Source organism: Ochotona curzoniae, unplaced genomic scaffold (genome assembly GCF_017591425.1).
Source record: "Ochotona curzoniae isolate NIBS_2020 unplaced genomic scaffold, NIBS_Ocur_1.0 contig_3527, whole genome shotgun sequence".
Lineage (NCBI taxonomy): Eukaryota > Metazoa > Chordata > Mammalia > Lagomorpha > Ochotonidae > Ochotona > Ochotona curzoniae.
In genome coordinates, this window is record NW_024465897.1 from 1,304,884 (window position 1) to 1,324,915 (window position 20,032).

The window sequence follows — 20,032 nt, forward strand, 5'->3', positions numbered from 1 at the left end:
ATACCCTTAAATAGCAGAGTAATGGACTTATGTCTGAGTGTGAAGGACTATACTATTGTAATAATATAGGGGAAATTAGTGGGGAGAATTGGATTTGGGATGGAGGGAAAGGAATTCCAGAGTCTATGGAACAGGATCATGCAATAACAAAATAAGTTTTAAAAAACAAATAAAATTTTAAAAAAACCTTAAAAATAGTTGAACTAATGCCACAAATGCTGAGATTACCTGAGACATTAATATCGCACAAAGTTCACAGATTATGCTACAGTTTACTCTATGGTGTGTGGAGTATGGATTAGGAAAAATGCATTTTGTGCTGTGCTAAACATTAGAGTATCCTGGAGAGAATAAAGCTCACTGCCTCAAATGTCATCTGTGTTCTGTTCCTTTCTCCTTCTTTCCATTGATGTCATCGTTGTTTCATGATCTTCAGGATATTTCCTGGTTTAATCAGATGTTTCAGGCTGTGTTGTCAGGCACCTGAGAAGTGCTACAGTGCTGGATTCAGGGATGTGACATTTCTTTCCCCAGAAGGATCACGAATTGAGACTTTTTGGCTTATTCCATGCTGAGTGAAAGGAAGATCAATGGCATCACCCAAAGTCATTACCAGGAAATTTCAGGAGACTGGACACAGGACCTGGTGGATTTCTAAGTGTCAGCCTTCACCTAGTATTGAGTCCGCTCCCTCAAAGAGCTCCTTATTGTGTACACACTAACACTCCTCCCAATAGTTCCATAGACTAGCACCCTGCTGTTAGCTGGGCCATTCTGTGTCCTGCTGTGACAACAAAATCATTTCTAAACTGCCCTCTTCAGGGCACACAGAATTGAGGACAAGTATGCCTTTTGGGGAATTACTACTACAGTGACTGAAAAAAAACAAGCCAGTAATCCCATGATACAATTTACAAATGTGGGAACTTTAAAAGCAGTAGGAAAATGTGGCCAAAGAGAACACATGAGCAGCTTAATAAAGTTTATTCTTTTTTTGAAGGGCTATTTATTTTTAGTTGAAAGGCAGATTTACAGAAAGAGAGAGTGAGAGTAAAGGAGAGAAAGAGCATGTGTGTGCAAGAGCGAGCCTCTATCTGCCGGTTCACTCTCTGAATGGCTGCTGCAGCTGGAGCTGAACTGATCCGTCAGAATTGCTTTCCAGTGGTGGTGGGCTGGATCCAATGCTTATTCCTAATCACCCCCAAGTCAGTGCTGACCTCATTGTAATCCTTCCTCAAAATGTGACCCAGACAGAGCCAGATGCATGAGGACAGAAAGCCATAGAATCCAAGAACACCACCAAAACTTTTAAGTTACACCGCTGTGCAAAGCCATGTATCCCTGAGGTTGACCAAATGGAGCGTATTTATTTCCTTAATATTTAGTTTAGTGAGAAGCAAATAACCATACTGGCTGAATGAAGTTTAAAATGCAATGTGAAAGAAACCATAGGAACTCTTGAAATTGAAAACCTGCTGAAGTGATTGTAACTCAGCATCCTTAAAACAAGAAAGAATCCAAGGAAGTCCACATTTCAGTTTTCATAACTTTTAGTTTGCACCTCAGAAAGATCTCATATGTAACAGTTTTCCATAATTAAAGTGACAGCTGAAACCTTGTGTTTCCTATGATTGTAAGATCTCATCTGTACTTATCACCATAGTAAAATTTAAAATCTCCTGTGTTTCACTTTTTCTGACACATACCTCTGATTTAAAAAATTCCATTTACATGATACACTAGTGGCTCAATCCTGGCCTTGCATTCGCCAGGATCCCATATGGGAGCTGGGGAGCTGGTTCATATGCCTGTGTGACTTGAGGGTTGTGTGTGTGTGTGTATGTGATTATCTTTAACTTACTGTCTTCTTTCTCATGCTTCTTTTCCTCTTTTTCATCTTAATCCTGATCTTCCCCATGCTTTACTCCTCCTTCTTCCTCAAGGTTCCAATAGCTTTATAACTTCTAAGTCTACAAGTGTAATCAAGGCCTCCAATGTGTAATACTGAAGTCTTTCTCTGGAAGGCAGGCTTTCCTTATGCATACACAAACTGTTCAGAAAGTTTTCAACTTACAAGTATCTCCCTTCCACTTAAGCTTTTTAAACCACTTAACACCGCATGTTATTTCAAGTTAACAAATATATCGTGTATACATGTCTGAATATTTTTCAGTGTTTTATTGGCCTGTTAGAGTTTTGTGTTCAGAGGATGCTGCCATTTGCTAGTGGCTACTGTATTAGGAGAGAAGTGTTGAACAATAAATTTGGTGTCATTTTTTCACTGATGTTGTTGGCTTGTTTTTTGTGCTCACACAGATGTGGATTTGGATCCTGAAGGCAATCTCAAGGTATTGGACCCCTTTGAGCAAAACACTGGTATCTTTGAACTTCCTGTGTAGAAACTGTCACTGGCAAAGCTCTGTGAGTTCTTTCTTCAACACTCTATTGAAATAAAAAGCTGGGCGCAGCTCCCGCTGGTGAGCATGAGAGCCTAGCTATTTTTGTGCCTGATAGAAGATTCAGAATGGGTGTGATACTGTCTATGGCAATTTAACACATCCTCCCATTCAGTTATCCATCCATCCATCTACCTAACCAAGCAATCACCACCCCGATGGTTAGCATTTGACTGTGGAACCTTTCTCACACTCTGGACTCTGTTCTGTGCACTTTGGATTCAATGTAGGAGCAGCTCAGCTCTGTCCTGCGCTTCTCTGGAGCTCACTTTCTTTGGAAGGGGCCAGAAAAAAAAAACAAAAAAAAAAACAAGCTTCTGAATAAACAAGTGATACAAGAAAATGGGAATTCCTTCAACGGTAACTAAAATGACAGGGAAATGTTGAGGAAATGATGCATGGCCTAATGAAGGGAGCTCTGGTAAATTAGCAATGGAAACCATTAGCAGGAGGTGTCTGCTGTGCTGCAGATGAGGTCTCTGAGTGCCAGTGCCATTCACCCAGTGTGTCTCATCACTGTGGACGCTCCTGGGGATTGTTGGGGGATTTCAGCAGGGACTGAAAGACATGCAGAAACTTCCAGTCCACATCTGTGAGACGGAGGCTGGGCCAAGTTGCTTCATCGGTTCCTGCAATGCCAGAAGTTCGGGCTTTGCACTTCAGCCCTGTGTTTCTCCTCTGGCATGGCCACACCATATCTCTTCTCGCTGAGGTCAGAAACACCTGCTGCTTTGGCTCTTGCACTTGCTTGTGATACTGTAACATGTGTGGTACTCTAACACTTGTCAGGAAATCTGATGATGAAAAAAATGGCTTCTCAGTCTGTCTGTTCCTGGATATTGATTGTGAACTTCAGCAGCAGCAAATGCCGAGTTCGTATTGAGTACTGAAGAGTTTATGAGTCGTGAGGAGGAGCTCATAGCCTTGGCTGTCCATCGGGTTTCACTCTCATCACTTCGCTGTGCTTCATGCTGTCAGGGGCCAAGCCCTGGAACAACATTCCGACTGATCCAGGCTTGCCTTGCACGTGTCCGTGGAAGCTGCCACAACTCCACCACTCCCTCATTATGCACAGTTGCAAATCTGCATCTTTGGATGTCACCATGACCTACCCCTAACAGGATTCACATTGTGTCTGCTTCATCCTTTGAACAGCAGCCTCTGAATACTTCGCTGGAAAATCTGGAACATTCCAGTAGTCCAAAGATTTGCCTAAGATTATTACAAAAGAATCTCCTCTCCAGTACACAGGCTTTATTTTTCGGTTTCCCCAATGTCACTGACATTGGAGAAGGAAATCTCTGCAGGAAAACAGAGGAGGTGTGGCTGGAGTCCTGGCCCTTGAATGACACATATGATCACAGTCAGTAGAGTGAAATGGGAATTCTGGACATGCATCTGGGCACTACTGCTTATCTGTTTTTTTTTTTAATGTGCTTGGGCCAGAGCAAGTTTAACCCTTTAAGCCTCTTTTCATCACAGCTGCTTACTGTCAGTACTCAGTGGGAATGTGAGAATGAAATGAGGTTAAGCACATAAAGGGTTGCTCTGGATAGGAGCTGGTCCTTGTGCTGCCACTGATCCAATCCTCTCCAAATTCTGCCTGAAGTTTGATGTTGTCTGAATGCCGGGTCTTTTCTGTGTGCAGGTTGGTTGCCAGTCATCAAGGCATGAGCAATTAGGACCAGCAATGACTATTTCTCTAGGCCTGTGACTTGTACTTATAAGGATTCTTCCCTGGGAAACTAAACTTTTTCACCTCTTAACTGTTCATGGGATTGTGATGTGAGGGGCTGTTGGAAGATTTCTGAAATATGTTCAGGGTCTTTCTTCCACTGAGTTGTTGAATAATATAAGATCCCCTATACTAACTGCATGAGTAAATAGTTTCTATGATGGATTATGTAGTGAATTGGCTTTGCCTTCTTTTACAGTTAGATTACAAATTTCTAAATCTTTATGCTGTATTGCTATTGCTCCTGATTTGAGGCTTTTAAGTATGTTAAACAAGCTTGGACACCATTTTCAAGTTCAGTTTCTTACCAAGTCTCAGATACAAGACTGGTGCGATGGCCTAGTGGCAAAAGTCCTTGCCTTTCATGTGCCAGGGTCCCACTGAGGCACCAGTTCTAATCCCAGTAGCGCTGCTTCCCACCCAGATCCGTGCTTGTGGCCTGGGAAAGCAGTTGAGGATGGCCCAAAGTCTTGGGTTCCAGCACCTGTGTGGGAGACCCAGATGAAGCTCCTGGCTCCTGGCTTCTGATTGGCTCAGCTCCAGCTATTGCGGTCACTTGGGGAGTGAATCTTCCATTTGGAAGATCTTCCTCTTTGTCTCTCCTCTCTGTATATCTGACTTTACAATAAAAATAAATAAAATCTTAAAAATCCAAAGTCTCAGATACAATAAGGGCAGGTTTTTCACTTTGACATAATAGGAATGGTCTTTAGTCCCAGTAGAATTCTCATTTCCATTAGGAACATTATAGGCTTTGTTGTCCACATTTCTGTCTGCATTATGATTTTCTAGCTCTTGGTATCATTCTTTGTTTTGGATTCTAAACTTTCTCTAGCCTACTTCTCAACACTCCTTCAAAAATTTTAGTAGACCAATGCCTGTAGTAATGACGCCAGTTCTCACCCAAATTGTCTATATTAGTTTTCCCTTAAAATATATAAGGGAAGTTCCTTAGGAAAAAATGAAGACTTCTTTCAGCTCAGGATTTGGAAATTGACAGTTCAAGATTAAGTGACTGGTTAGTCTGGTGTCTTATCTGGAATTAGGGGAGCGTCATGAAGGAACATTCACATCCCTGAACCAGGAAATGAGCTGAGATGGGATTAGTTTACAAAATCAACTCTTCTGAAAACAGTAACAGCAAAGATTTGCAGAATTTGCAGAGGTTTGGTCACACAATAATTCTCACCAGAGGTGCTGCTTGCCGGCCTTCCTTTTTCAGGTGTGTCCTGGCACCCTGTGCACACCCATGTGATGATGGGCCCACGTTTTTGTGGGTTTTCTGTTGTTAAACCTTGTGATTCTGCTTGACTTTGTTCTAACAGCTTTCTGATAGTCTTTAGGTTTTACCATGCACAGAACCATTTCAACTACAAACACAGATATTTTCATGTCATCCTTTCCAATTTTTGTGATATTTATGACTTTCTCTTCTCTAATTGCTCTTGCTAATACTACCAATGCCACGTTGAGTAAGATTAGTTACAGAGGACATCCCTGGCTTATTTTACTAAGGGTAAATTCTTCCGATTTTTCCCATTTGGTACAGTATTGACTCCTTGTTTGCCATATACAAGCTTTATCATTTTTGAGGTGGACTCCTTCTACATGTAATATGTTGATAATTTTTATAACAAATAGATGTGGCATCGCATCAAACTGTTTTTGCCAGTGTCTGTTCAGATAGTCATATTGCTTCTGCTCTTTATTCTGTTAATGTGATTTATAACATTTATTGTATGTATTTATATTTTTATTGCATTTATTTATAACATTTATTGTATCCCTGAAATAACTCCAACTTGGTCATGGCGTATGATTTTTTGGGTCTTTTTTTTTTTTTTGGTGTGGTTTTGTACCGTTAGATTTCCTATTTGTGGCTTTTCTGTATTTTTTAGTATTTATTTATTTTTATTGGAGAGGAAGGTTTACAGAGAGAAAAAGAGACAGAGAGGAAGATCTCCTATCCAATGGTTCACTACCCAAACTGTTGCAATAGCTGGAGCTGAGCCAATCTGGACCCAGGAGTTTCTTCCCAACCCTCCCATGTGGGTGCAGAGTCCCAAAGGCTTGTATCATCCTCCACAGTTTTCCCAGGCCACGAGCAGGAATCTGGATGAGAAGTTAAACAGATGTGACACAAACCAGCATTTGTATGGGGTATTTTCCACCCATTCTTTAAATTTTTTTAATATAAAGAACAGATATCATGTGTTTCATATATGCATTTTAATAATCACACTCCCCTCTTTATCTCCTCTAAATCCTCCCTCCTTTTCTTTTTTCCTTTAATTTATTTATATAAAGGAAAAAAATTTATGTATTTCATACATGCAATTTTTTAAGAGCATAAAAACACTTTGGACCCAACCCTACCTTTCTTCTTTCATTCACCTTCCTTTTCTCCTCCTTCCTTTTCTCCTATCTTAAAAAAAAAAAAAAACTTTTATAAGTCACAAGGCTAATGGTCCACTAAAGAATTCAAGAAGCCGTAAGCAGAAAAATCATTATTTCTAAAGTATACATAATAGAACCATAAACAATAATCAAGTCTCAAAATGTAAAATTTGCTCATTTATGTTACATTTTTCAGTTCAAACAAATCAGGGAAGATATACATATGTATATATCTATATATCTACATAGATGCCCCTACATACAAATGTGTGTATGTGTCTGGAACTGTCTTATTTAAGTAGTGGAATGGTTACAAGTTCTATCCATTTTGCTGTGAAAGACAGCATTTCATTTTTAATGGTTAAGTCACATTCCATCACATGTATATGCCATAAGTTCTTTCTCCAGTCGTCAGCGGATGAACACCTGGGTTTGATTCCATATCTCAGCTACTGTGACTGCTATAAACACAGGAGTACAGAAAATCTGCATTTCATATTAAGATTTCATGAAATACAATATTTCATATTGTAGAACAGTCTACATACTGTCTTCCATAACAATTGTACGAGTTCGCATTCATCTCAACAATATATTAGGGTGCCTTTTCCCCCATATCTTCACAAATGCTTGTTGCAGTTATATATTTTCATCTTACTTTATACTAACAGACTAGTGTACTTCTAACCATAATGTTCATAAAGTAAAAGGTAGAAAGACCATTGCTCCACAGGAATATGGGCAAGAGCTTGAAATAATAATCAACTCATAATATGTCAGTTTTTAAAATTTATTTTTATTTGAGAGGTACATTTTTACAGAGAGACAAGAAGAAACAGAGAGAGGGTCCTCCACCCACTGGTTCACTCCAAATGACCAGAGCCAAACTGATGTGAAGCTGGGAGCCAGAAACCTCGCTTGGGTCTTGGAGTCCTTAGGACCTGGGCCTTTCTCTGCTGCCTTCCCAGGTATAATTTTTAAAGTTACTGAGACTTGATTTGTCACCTAATGGAATGTCTATCCTAAAGAAAGAAATGTATCATGTGATAATGAGAATATATATTCTGTAGTTGTTGAGTGAGAGGATTTGTGCTGTTTATCTTCTTGTTGAATTGATTCTCTTATCAATGTATGGCAAATTTCTGTGTCTTTTTTTTTTTTAAAGATTTATTTATTTTTATTGCAAGGTCAGATACACAGAGAGGAGGAGAGAGAGAAGAATATCTTCTGTCTGATGATTCACTCCCCAAGTGGCCGCAATGGCCGGTGCTACACTGATCCGAAGCCAGGAGCAAGATACTTCCTCCTGGTCTCCCATGTGGGTGCAGGAATCCAAGGCTTTGGGCCGTCCTTGACTGCTTTCCCAGGCAACAAGCACGGAGCTGGATGGGAAGTGGAGCTGTCAGGATTAGAACCAGCACCCATCTGGGATCCTGGTGTGTTCAAGGTGAGGACATTAGCCGCTAGACCACTGTGCCAGACCCTCTGTGTCTTTTGAAGCTCTTGTCTCAAATTGTTTTTGTCTGATATAAATACAGCTACTTCAGTTAATTTTTGGTTTCCCTTTGCAAGACATGTCTTTTCAACTCTTCATTTTCAGTTTTTGTAGTGAATTTTTTTGCATGCAGCATACAGTTTTTTGATTTTTTTAAGTCCATTTTTTAAAGTCCATTCCCCATTGACCTGGGAATATAAATTAATACTCAAGCTTAATATTGATAGATAAGAAGTACCTATTATCGTGCTAATTGTTTACTTACTTTATCTATTCTGATAGTGAATTGTCACTGTTTTTTCATGGTTAGTTCTAAAGGAGTTCTTGGATTTTAGGAGAGAATTGAAGACAATGGACAGCCCAAATCCATGGCCATTAGAAGTCTTTGTTCCCTTAATTACAGAAAACTGTTAATATGAGAGGTTTTTCTCATATTAATCAAACATTTAAATGCAAAGCACACATTTAAGGAAAGTAGGGCCCAAGTGATCACTAAATCCTTCCCTTGCAAATATCAGGTTCCCATTTGTATGCCAATTTGTGTTCAGGCTGCTCCAGTTTCAATCCAGTTCCTTGCTTATGGCTTGGGAAACCAGTAGAGGGCAGCCCAAATCTTTGGGACCCTGAAACCACATGGGAGACCTGGGTGAAATACTGGTTCCTGGCTTTGGACTGGTTCAGCTCTGGCAGTTGTAGCCATTTGGGGAGTGAACCAGCAGATGGAAGATCTTTCTGTCTTTTCTTCTCTCCATCCATAATTTTTTTAATTTTTTTATTGTTATTAACATTGTATTATGTGGTACAGTTTTATAGGCACTGGGGATTCCCCCCACTCCTCCCATACCCCTCCCCCCATGGTGGATTCCTCCACCTTGCTGCATAACCACAGTTCAAGTTCAGTTGAGATTCCTTCCTTGCAAGCACATACCTAGCATAAAGTCCAGCGTCTTATTGTCCAGATAAGTTCAGTGGCCTCTTGGGGAGACCCTCTCTGGTCTGAAGATAGGGCTAACAGAGTAAAGATCCGGTCAGTTAAAAGCCCCAACAAAACCTCAGTATCAATATACAACATTATGGAATTAATTGACATAGTATTGGGTAAACAATATGTTAAAAATAATGCAAGTTCCATTCTTCGAAACATCTGGGTTGAGACAGTATCAATGACAGGTTCAAAAAATAACCAACAACCAAACAAAAATTACAAGTTAAATCAAGGCAAACATGTGGTATCTAACCTTTTGGGATTCGCTCATTTCCCTTAGCATTATAGTTTCCAGTTGGGCCCATTTAGCCACAAAGAACTGCATATTGTTTTTTTTAATAGCTGAGTAGTATTCCATGGAGTAGATGAACCAAAGCTTTCTTATCCAATCTTCTGCTGATGGGCATTTCGGTTGCTTCCATGTTTTTGCAATTACTGATTGTGCTGCAATGAACACAGGGATGCATGTTGGTTTGTCGTAAGACAGGTGTTTTGGATATATTCCTAGGAGTGCTATTGCTGGGTCATATGGTATGCAGATTTTGAGTTGTTTGAGTGTTCTCCAGACTGATTTCCATAAAGGCTGTACCAATTTGCAGCTCCACCAGCAGTGGAGTAGGGTTCCCTTTTCCCCGCATCCTCGCCAGCAAGCGTCGTTGGTGTTCTTGTTTATGTGGGCCAATCTTACTGGTGTTAGGTGGTACCTCATCGATGTTTTAATTTGGATTTCCCTTATTGCCAGGGAGCTGGAACATTTTTTCATATGTTTGTTTGCCATTTGGACTTGTTCCTTTGTGAAATGTTTGCCCATTTCCCGTGCCCATTTCTTGAGTGGCTTGTTTGTTTTGGTTTTTTGGTTGTTTTGAAGTTCTTTGTATATCCTGGAAATTAGCCCCCTATCACCTATGTAGTGTGCAAAGATCTTCTCCCACTCTGTGGGTTGCTTTTTTACTTTGTTGATTGTTTCCCTTGCTGTACAGAAGCTTCTTAGTTTGATGAGGTCCCATTTGTTTATTCTGTTCTCAACTGCTATTGCTTTTGGTGTCCTTCTTAGAAAGTCGGGACCTACTCCTAGGTCTTGCAGGGTATTTCCTACATTTTCTTGCAAGAGTTTGAAGGTTTCTGGATGTAGGTTTAGGTCTTTTATCCATGTAGATTGGATCTTAGTGTATGGTGATAGATGTGGGTCTATCTTTTTGTTTCTACAGGCTATCAGCCAGTTGTCCCAACAACATTTACTAAAGAGGCCTTCCCACTTGCTTGGACTGTCATTGGTCTTTTTGTCAAAGATTAATTGGCTGTATCTGTGTGGGTTCCCTTTTGGTGCTTCTATTCTATTCCATTGATCTTCCTTTCTGTCTTTGTGCCAGTACCAGGCTGTTTTGATAACCACTGCTCTATAGTATGTCCAGAGGTCCGGGATTGTGATTCCCCCTGCTAACTTCTTATTCTTCAGGATGGTTCTAGCTATTTGTGGTTTTTTGTGCTTTCAGATGAACTTTTGAATCATTGTATCACCATCCATAAATTTTATCTGCCTTTCCAATAAGAATAAGTCTTTAGAAGAAAAAAGAAATAAGAAAAACAAATTTTGTGGGAGTTATTTTGTTTCTTTGTTTCAGAGAATCATCTGAAAGATTCTAAATGAAAATCAGCTCATCAGTTTTTGAAAATTGGTAGGTTATTTGTTTTGCTTCTTTCTCTGGTTTATCTTGATTTCAAAGCCTTGTTCAATTCATTGTGGGTGTTCTCTGTTCTCTAAGATAATTTTTAAATGCATATGTCACCCTAAGTGAAATTCTGTTTTTGATAGAACTCAAGCTTTTGGGCCCAGTGCAATAGCTTAGTGGTTAAAGTCCTCGCTTGCATGCCCAGGGTTCCCATGCTCTGGTTTGTATCCCAGCTGCTATGCTTTTCTTCCCATTCATCTCCTTGCTTATGGCCTGGGAAAGTAGTCGAGGATGGCCCAAGATCTTGGGACTGTGCACCCAAGTGAGAGACCTGGAAAAATGTCCTGGCTCCTGGCTTTGGATCAGCTCAGCCCCGGCCATTGCGGCCACCTGGGGAGTGAATCAGAAGATGGAAGATCTTTCTCTCCCTCTCTCCTTTTCTCTGCAAATCTTTCCAATAAAAATAAATAAGTACTTTTTAAAAAGAGCTCAAACTCTCATTGCCTGAATGGTGCATTTGATTTTTGTGGCTTATTCTTTCCAGGTATCTAGTCACATCTGCTTCAGTGTGAGGTAGACGACAATGAGTTCGAAGCACTACAGGTGTGGCCCAGGGCACCTACCAACACGGCGATGGTCACGATGTGTGTGAGCCACCATCACTGGAAAGCACTTCTCCCTGAGAAAAAAAAGTTCTTTTTTTTTTTAATCTTTATACTTTTTCCATTTCTTTATGTATTTGTAAAAGCTTATATTTACTACCCAACATTGTATGTGCTTCCTCAAATGTTTTCAACTCATACATACCATACAACGTGGCACAAGTGTTAACACACTTATTTCTCAAACGAGGTACATGACTCTCCAGGGATGAGCCATTTACTAAAGACTCCAACACAAAAGATAGCAGAGCCACCTGGGCCAATCCTGTCCAAAGGTTCACTCTCCCTCATTGCTCAGTCAAGGAATCCGACTTAGAAAGATTCAGCCAGCTCTTCAGAATCCCCACAAAGCATGCAGCCACTCCATTGAGATTTTAATAGATAAATGTATTGAAACAGCGTGTGACACTCCAGACTCTTCTGCCATAAAAAGGAATGAAGTGTTGTTTGCAACAAAATGGATGTAGTCATGCATCCTTTGTGATATGTCGCGGTGTTCATTAAGCTGTAGTTGAAGAGTAGGTTGAAATCATGCTTGCAAAAAAAAAAAAATGGAAAGGAAGGGAGGAGTGAAAATCAGCAGAAGGAGGCAGAGGAGAGAAATAGGACGACCTTAGATTGTAACTGTGAAGTAAATGAAGTCTGCTCTCCATGTGGGTAAACAATTTTGAAAAATAAATAATATTGTGAGTGGTTGAACTGTACAATGCATGATTATGTTATAGCAATAATTTGGAAAAAAAAGATCATAAGCGGGATACAGGGAGGGAGATAAAAGAGGGAGGAGGAAACCCCCTATGCTTCTAAATCTGTAGTGTGGAAAATGTCTTTCTCTCAATATTTCCTTGTCTCTGTAAAACTGGCTTTCTAATAAAAACAAATACATTATGAAAAAGAGAGAGAGAGAGAGAGAGAGAGAGAGGTTCTGGCACGATGCCTTAGCGGCTAAATTCTCACCCTGCAGGCCCTGGGATCCCATATTCCAATAAAAATTAATTCAAGCAACAGTGAAATGTCATCATTTTATATAAATTTTAAAACAGTGATAAAAATGCAAGCCCAAAAGCCATAATGGCATATGTCTATTGATCTTTAAATTAAAAATTATTAAAGAAATTCTGCTTGGCACTTCATTGAATTTGGAGTTTGGTTTGTGAGTGAGCACATTTTCAAATGTTCTGTGGTTCCTGTGGAGGAAGGTAATGCATCTATGGTTCTCTTTTTTATTCATGTTTAAATTTCCCGATTGTGTATTAACAGTTCACATATACCCATTTAAATGTTTTTCAACATATATTTTTTTTTGCTAAAATTGTCATTGTGTCGTTGGGATCTTTTCTCCATTATGCAGTGTTCTGGTAATAGTTGAACCAATACCATTAGTTGGCGTTATAATGAGATGCAAATAACATCCAATGTTCACAGATTACACAACTTACAAAATGGTGTACAGTTTATGGGTTTACACACATGTGTCCTGACTTGTAGGTAACAGTTGGTCACCCTACAGAAGAAAGTTACTACCCCGAATGCCCTCTTATTCCATCCATGCGCCTTTCTCTGTCCTTCCCGTGGCATCCACTTACCATTTAAGTCTTCATTGTGTTGCCATTTCTGGGTGGGATCAATAACAGATTTCAGGTTTTTACCAAACATCTGAGAGGTATTCAGGTGCTAAAATGATTACTTTGAAAGGATCATTAACTAGGATTTTGTTGTTGTTGTTCATTCTATTCAGAGCAGGAGCAAAGTTCAGTGTCATAATCTTCACACTTCACAAGGTGTCTAGCCAGTTTTATTCCCATCATAGCCCCAAGACCCTCTAGCAGAAGCAATTTATGGTTCCATCTCATAGGAAATGCTGAGCACTGGACACAGTACCTGCCACCTTTCCTTGCCCGAGTAAAATTTGGAGCTAAGAGGTCTTTCCTAACGTGTAGTGTTGCACCAGGTTCAGAGTTTTCTGGGCAATTATATCCAGATTCTCCTTATTTATTGTAGGGTATGCATTCCCATGACATCCTAGAATATGTAGGACTTTCAGCTTGGGTCTGATTTTTCCACAAAAGGAATGTGTCTGTGAATTACAGTTCCACCTATATGTGGTGAGGAAAGAATTCTTCAGAAGCTTCTGCTCTGCCTGCTGCCATCATTTCCTAGTCTTGGTTTCAAATTGAGACTGAAAGTGTGAACCTCTGCAATGAGTCCATGTCACACTTAAAGAGGTTGACTAACTTGTGAAATTGGTGCAATCAGGTGGGGCAGTCAAAGTCACCGAAAGCAGTTTCTGTTTAGCTATACTTTCTAGCCATGCTTTGAGGTATCTGTGCCGGTCGGGTGGAAACGGAGAGAGAAACAGGAAAAGGCATTCAGACAAAGGGCAGAGATTTTTTTTTGGATCTGCTTTACCTTGGCTTCGTGGATCCTCTATCTCTGTGCTTCAGTTTTCAGAATGCATTTGTGATTGCATTGATAGAACAAAGATAGATCCTTAAACTCTCAAATGCAAATGTGAGATCAAGAGATAAATTAGAGGATGCTCCACTGCACACATTGGGTACAGAGCAGATTTCTCAAGCTGAAGTCCAGTGTACACAGAGACAGTAGTATAGTATATCAGCTTCCCCTAAGGGGGAAAAAAAAAAGACTAGAAGCCAGCCCTTGTGACTTGGTACCTGTCCCTGTGGGCAGGGCCAGAGAGACTCATGAGATACAAAGTGTGCTGGCCTCCGGGGCTCCACAGTTCCTGCCGTGTAGTAAGAACGCCCTTCTTTCTCTAAAGCTGAGAACTCAAAGAAAGATTCACCACTATGAGGCTGTCTGTGTCTCTCCTGTTGGTCCTTCTGGCCCTTTGCTGCTATGAGGGTGAGTATCACTTGTGATGAGTCTCAGAGCAGCTTTCTCTGCATGCCAGGTGGGATGGTGTCGGGGTCCAGCACTTCACAATATCCCTAAGTTATTCCTAAGCCTATTGTAATAACAGCCTCTTTACTGCAGCCAAAACACTCATTTTTTTTCAATTTAATTTCAATGGAATTTGACAAGAAAAATCCCTGCAGGAAATTTCAGGAGGCCATCCTGAGCCACACTCCTTAACTGACACCTGTGTGCTCAGCCCAGTGCAATGGCAGCGCACGCCAGTCTTGTGGCTCAGGGCCAAATCCTGATGCTCTTACAGTCTCTCTTCATCATTCCTGTTTATAGTCAGCATCTTGAAGAGCTGTGAGAGTGAAGTGAGATTATGTGTGTTAGTGGCAGCTGTCTACAGGAAGCTTCTATCTACAACGATCAGACTTTCTCAAGTGCCGATTGAGCTCTCAATGTCTTAGCTCATGAGTTGAACACAGGTCAAACTTCATATCTGGAAGGATATCTGTGGAGCTGCTAGTCCCCAAAGAGCTAGAATCTGAAATTTCTTAATTACAAACCTTACAATGAGTATTGCCAGTCTTGGAGGAATGCCAGCAATAGTGGTGGTAGAGCAGGTCTAACAGTCCAAGGATTTTTATTAAATTAGAACTGATTGTATCTTCTCTTTCAACAATGCGATATTTTGCATATTTCCCTGTTTGCAGGATGATCCAAGACTGTTTTAGACTTAGTTACTCCTTTTATGTTTCAGTCCTGTCCGTCGTTTCCTGTATTGCCTCTTATTCCACTGTCTCCAAATTCCAATGAAAGTTATGTCTGAATTCAGGGTCGCAGTACATCCTTGTGGGAGTCACTTTGGGCTATAGACTAGTTCCATGTCCTAGAAGAAAAGTGCATCGACATCAGGAGAAATAATTTCTCTAGGTGTTTCAAACCACTCCCAGTGTTGTTGGGGGAATGGGACACAGTCCCTCCTCCCAGTCTCTCTAAGGATTCTATATACCCCTCCACAGCAAAAGAGCCTAAAGCACACTGCCCAGGGTGTGTGGGGAGACTCGCTGTCTTTGAATTTTAGCCTCTGAATCTATGTGTATCCAATACCATTTTCTGAGTTTCTCCAAATTTGTCTCAAATGTCACCTCTAAACATCTTAACAAATCCACTGACTCTTCTCCATTTACTTCTCAAATATTGTGGGGTTCTCCCTGCCATTCCCCCAAATCTATTCTTCTCCAAAAATTATCCAAGACTGATTTTGTATCATGAAATTTACAGATAACCTGAGTTTGTTTAAGGTTACAAAGATTTCAATTAAAGGGAAAGTTTCAGAAAATACTGAATGCTCATTTTCATTAAAAATAAATAAATTTAAAAAAAAACTACAAAAGCTAACTTAATGATTCGGAATTTGTCTTTTAGTTTGCTACTTACTGTGTAATCTTGAGGAATTCAGAACCATCAAAATCTTTCAGTGTGGCCTACACACTGGTAGGATGGAAGCACGAAGCCCTGAAGATTCCTTGTAGCTTCTTAAAGAAAAAAATCTCTATTTTTCGCGATACAGTTTCTTATACTCAGGGAACTCCCCTTACCCCCCTCTCTTCCGCCCCCACTGTTTCCCCCTATATTATTATAATAGTTTAGTCCCTCATAAGTCCATCATTCTTCTATCTAAGTGTATCCTGACACTGTAGGTATAGACAGTGGTAGAAACCCAGCATTTTATTGTCAAGATATTTTAAAGTTTCATTGGGAGTCTATCTCTTATTCAGAAGTAGAGACACATACTGCAGTGTATCTCTACTTTGTGGAACATTTGTCTCCATTATGCAGTTCCTCTAGATAAATACATGTAAATGCATGTTTAGCTATATATCTATTGATCTTGTATTTTGCATAGTTGCCTATACCAGAGAGAACACATCATCTTTGTCCTATTCAGAAATAAGCCAATCCCATATAGTTTCACATGAGAAGGCCTTGGGGGAAAGCTTTCCTCGTGTAACTTGCCTTCTCTCTGCTGTAGGTGATGCAACGGTCTGCCCTGCTCTTCTTGCTGAAAATACAGGGTATTTATATTTGCCTGAAGATGCGTTTAGAGCACAACTGGCCACATTTGCACCACCAGAAGAAGCAGCTGAGGCACTGATAACAGTGAAGAAGTGCACTGATGAAATGTCATTCATTGAAAGGACCCGAATCGCAGAAGCACTGGTAATTTCTTTCTCTTCTGTTCAGCTACATAGCTTGGCATGAGGTCAGCTTGCCACTCAATCGGGTTCCAGTGTAGCGGGCAGTAGTTTGTTGATCACCTCATGCAGAGTGGCCCCAGGTCACAAGGTATGTGAGAGCTCCACTTCTGCTGATTTAAACTCAGGTGCACTGACATTTCTGATGAAATTCTTCCTCAGATCACTCACTTGCTTCCTTGTTGTGTCCTATGAAGGACATTTAGGCTACAGGTAACAATGCTGAAATACCAAACCCTTCTGCTTCCCCACCTGGAGCTTCCCGAAGGCAAGTCCACTCAGAGGGCATTGGGAGCGTAGATGGGGACAGGGAGTGTAGTGGGAAATACCCTCTGGAATGAAGAGACAAAGGGTCTCTAAATTGTGTCTGCAGATTTGGAGAGACAGAAATCCTGCAACTTTCCCCTTATTGCCTCTGGCTATTCTTGTAATGCAGGGTAAAATGTGCCTTGAGGATTTCTCTCCTGCAGCGCCATGCCTTGCTAGAGCATCTGTGTGGGTCTCTGCCATCTCTCTATCTATGTCTGAGTTCAAATGGTGAAATTCAGTTTCCAAGTCCATTGAAATTGGAATTCAGTGTTGAGATTTCCATGGACTGCAAGGCAGAACCCATTCCCTGGGAGGCTGAGTCTTCTGGACGCAGAGCCTCCCAGTATCCCATGTCTCTCAGCTGCGGGCTTCCCACTGCAAGTGACAGCAGATTACACTATACTGCAACATTACAGAGGAAAAAAAAATCTCATGGTTATTTGTGTCCATTTATTTATTCTCTCCTTCCAATACAGACCTAAACCAAACACATGGGCCGTCTTTTTTCCTACTCTTCCATGATCTTGCAAAATACTCTGGTATTTGACTTACTTAGGAATGCTGTTCTGTGATCTGAATGGTTTGTTGTAATTTGTCCAGGTTTATGCCATCATTTAAGAAAACGCAGCTTTCTACTAATTTTAACCCAACTATGCCTTTCAAAAGCAAAACTCCACTGATGTATTGGTTTGACTAGGCTGCTACCTGAGGAACAGTCATGCTTGGACTTACCTCTCATTCCTGCTTTCTTTCTGTGGTTCAATTTCAGGGAGAAGTGGTGGGAGAATGCCCAGTGCTTGCTGTATGAAGACTACTGGGTCCTGGTTTCCAGAGCCTGTCAAGGATATCATATTTCTGAATTTAGAATATCCAGGTTTCAATGTCTTGCTTTAATAAATCATTTCCCTAGCATTTCTCTGTGTATCCTTGCGCTGTCCTACAGTCAGCACACGGGATTTGAGGTGCTTCTAACAAGGAAGGCTCTTGGCATTGATAGTAGCCGTTTGCAGAGACCCGATGCTCAAAGGCAGCAGAAGTTTCAGGCATCACAAAAGCACGTGACTTCACAGACTTCTGATTTGCGCAATCGTGAAGAACAATGATGGGAACACCTGCACAGAAATGACAGCGTTTTTGATGGTCTTACATTGGGGGACCTTCCTGGTCTCACACTCCAATCACATGGTTCACATTTGAACAGCAGAAGTGTGACACCCTCATCTCCACTGCAACCCTCTCCCCTCCCTCTGGTTAAAACCTATGTCAGGCCCAGAATTGACTACTTGCAATTTTCTGCGATTTAAAGTGAATCTGAAGGAGAGGTTGGAGGTGGCAGAGCAACGTCTAACGACGCTAACTCAAGCTGGCTTGGGATACCAAAAGCAGAGAGGAAGGACAATGCTTGTAGGAGTTTCAGTGAAGCTTTGAAACTAAACCAAAACTAAAACAACAAAGAAGCCTCCAGGGGTAAAGAGGAGAGCGGTTAGAGACATTGCCACTCCAAGGTTGGAAGAAGTCACTGCCCGGTTTTAGCTGAGATTGAATTCCAGGTACCCCCTGATTTATACTTCACCCCAGAGCGCTGTGGTCGCAGCCCTGCAGGTTTGGAGCAGGGGACCCACGTTGTTTTCTTCTCCCTCCTTCCCCCGCCCACCCAGAACACCCTTCTGTTCTATTTTTTTTTTTTTTTATTGGAAAGGCAGATTTACAGAGAGAAGCAGAGACAGAACGATCTTGTGCCCACTGGTTCACTCTCCAAAGACCTCACTGGCCACAGCTCTCCAATTGGCCACAACGGCCAGAGCTGAGCTGATCCAAAACCAGAGAGACAATTATTTCTTCCAGGTCTCTCATGCAGGTGCAGAGTACCAAGGCTTTGGGCCATCCTTGACTGCTTTCTCAGGCCACAGGCAGGGAGCTGGAAGGCAAGTGGAGCAGCCAGTACATGTACAGGCACCCATATGGGATCCCGGTGCACGCAAGGCAAGGATTTAGCCACTGAGCCTAACATACCACACTGTTCTGCTCCTATTAGCATTGTAACCAGAGTCAGGGCGAGCAAAGACAGATCCTCTGCATCCTGCTGCTGTGGGATTTGGGGGATGTTAGCCCCAGAGCCATGCTGACCCACCCGATGTGAGCAGGTAACTTACCTTAGCTTCTGGAAACTAAAACCAGAAGGAGCCCATTCAAATGTTCTCTCTTACTCTGAGAGATCTGGGTGATACATTATATCACACATGACCAGGACTGAAACAGTTGATTCTAAATTTCTGGACGGCACTGAAACACCCCCAATGGATATAAAAACTTACCTGCATTTCACCATTCCAGGCACATAAGCTACAGAGTAAAACCTCTGGTATACCTTATAGTTCCCCTGTAGGACTGGAATAGGTTTAATTTCCTATCTCCTAGTCCAGGACTAGCACAGCACCAGCTGGACTCTCCTAGCAGAACCTGATGAAGAGTTCATCCTTATCACACAGTCCTAGAGCCATAATAATAATTTGAGCCACAAGCCCCACCATCACTCAGACTTGCCCATGATTCCCCGGTCACCAAAAACTAGTCCCTGGATGTCACATTTGCCAGGGAGAATGACACCAAAGTCCCTGTGGGATAAAGATACACACTCAAAGAAGTCTTTTTTCATTTCAAAGCCACACTTCTTTCCCTGTGATAGGGCCTGGCATGATAGCATATCTGCTGAAGCCCTCACCTTGAGCAGGCCAGGATCCCATATGGGCACCGGTTGTATCCCTGGGTCCAATTGCAAAGGAGACCTAGGGGAGGCTCCTGCCCTTGGATCTGCTCAGCTCCACACACTGTGGGAGTGCATCATTGGGCCCAAACCTCTTCCTCCGCCCCAAACCATTTATTGCAGTAATGTGAACAATTAAGCATTTATGTAAACTTGATTTTCTGAACTATTCTATATTGCCTCGCTTCAGACATATCAAAGCCTATATATTTCCAGATTCTATCCCTACACTAAAGAGGCAATTTGGAAACTGTCTCATTGGAGACAGAAGCCAATGATCTCAGATCCTACCCAATGCAAACTGACCAAATCTATTCCAGAAACCACTGTAAAACACACAATATGAATCAAAAGAAATAACTAAGATAAATGACAGAAACAAGTTCTTGCACCACTTCGCCCTTTCAACAACTTGACAACAGTGTAGCTTCTACAAACC

At 41.2% G+C, this 20,032-nt stretch overlaps 1 protein-coding gene and 1 long non-coding RNA gene across 2 annotated transcripts; one reads left to right on the forward strand and one right to left on the reverse strand.

Annotated features, from left to right (window-relative positions):
- Positions 1-14,138: 14,138 nt before the first annotated feature.
- On the forward strand, positions 14,139-17,741 carry LOC121157641 (secretoglobin family 1D member 2-like). The gene is made up of 3 exons (XM_040981969.1): positions 14,139-14,265; positions 16,298-16,485; positions 17,599-17,741. The coding sequence occupies exons 1-3, from the start codon at positions 14,211-14,213 to the stop codon at positions 17,635-17,637; spliced, it is 282 nt and encodes a 93-aa protein (XP_040837903.1). The 5' UTR covers positions 14,139-14,210; the 3' UTR covers positions 17,638-17,741.
- On the reverse strand, positions 16,700-17,648 carry LOC121157650. The gene is made up of 2 exons (XR_005884085.1): positions 17,562-17,648; positions 16,700-16,852 (listed from the first exon to the last, which is right to left on the reverse strand). It is a non-coding gene; the product is annotated as an uncharacterized LOC121157650 (long non-coding RNA).
- Positions 17,742-20,032: the final 2,291 nt, after the last annotated feature.

Excerpts from the sequence above, each read along its gene's own strand:
- LOC121157641 (XM_040981969.1), top strand. The coding sequence starts at position 14,211 with ATGAGGCTGTCTGTGTCTCTCCTGTTGGTCCTTCTGGCCCTTTGCTGC. Across the intron at positions 14,266-16,297 it reads GGCCCTTTGCTGCTATGAGG|GTGATGCAACGGTCTGCCCT; the intron begins GTGAGTATCACT and ends TCTCTGCTGTAG. Across the intron at positions 16,486-17,598 it reads CCCGAATCGCAGAAGCACTG|GGAGAAGTGGTGGGAGAATG; the intron begins GTAATTTCTTTC and ends GTTCAATTTCAG.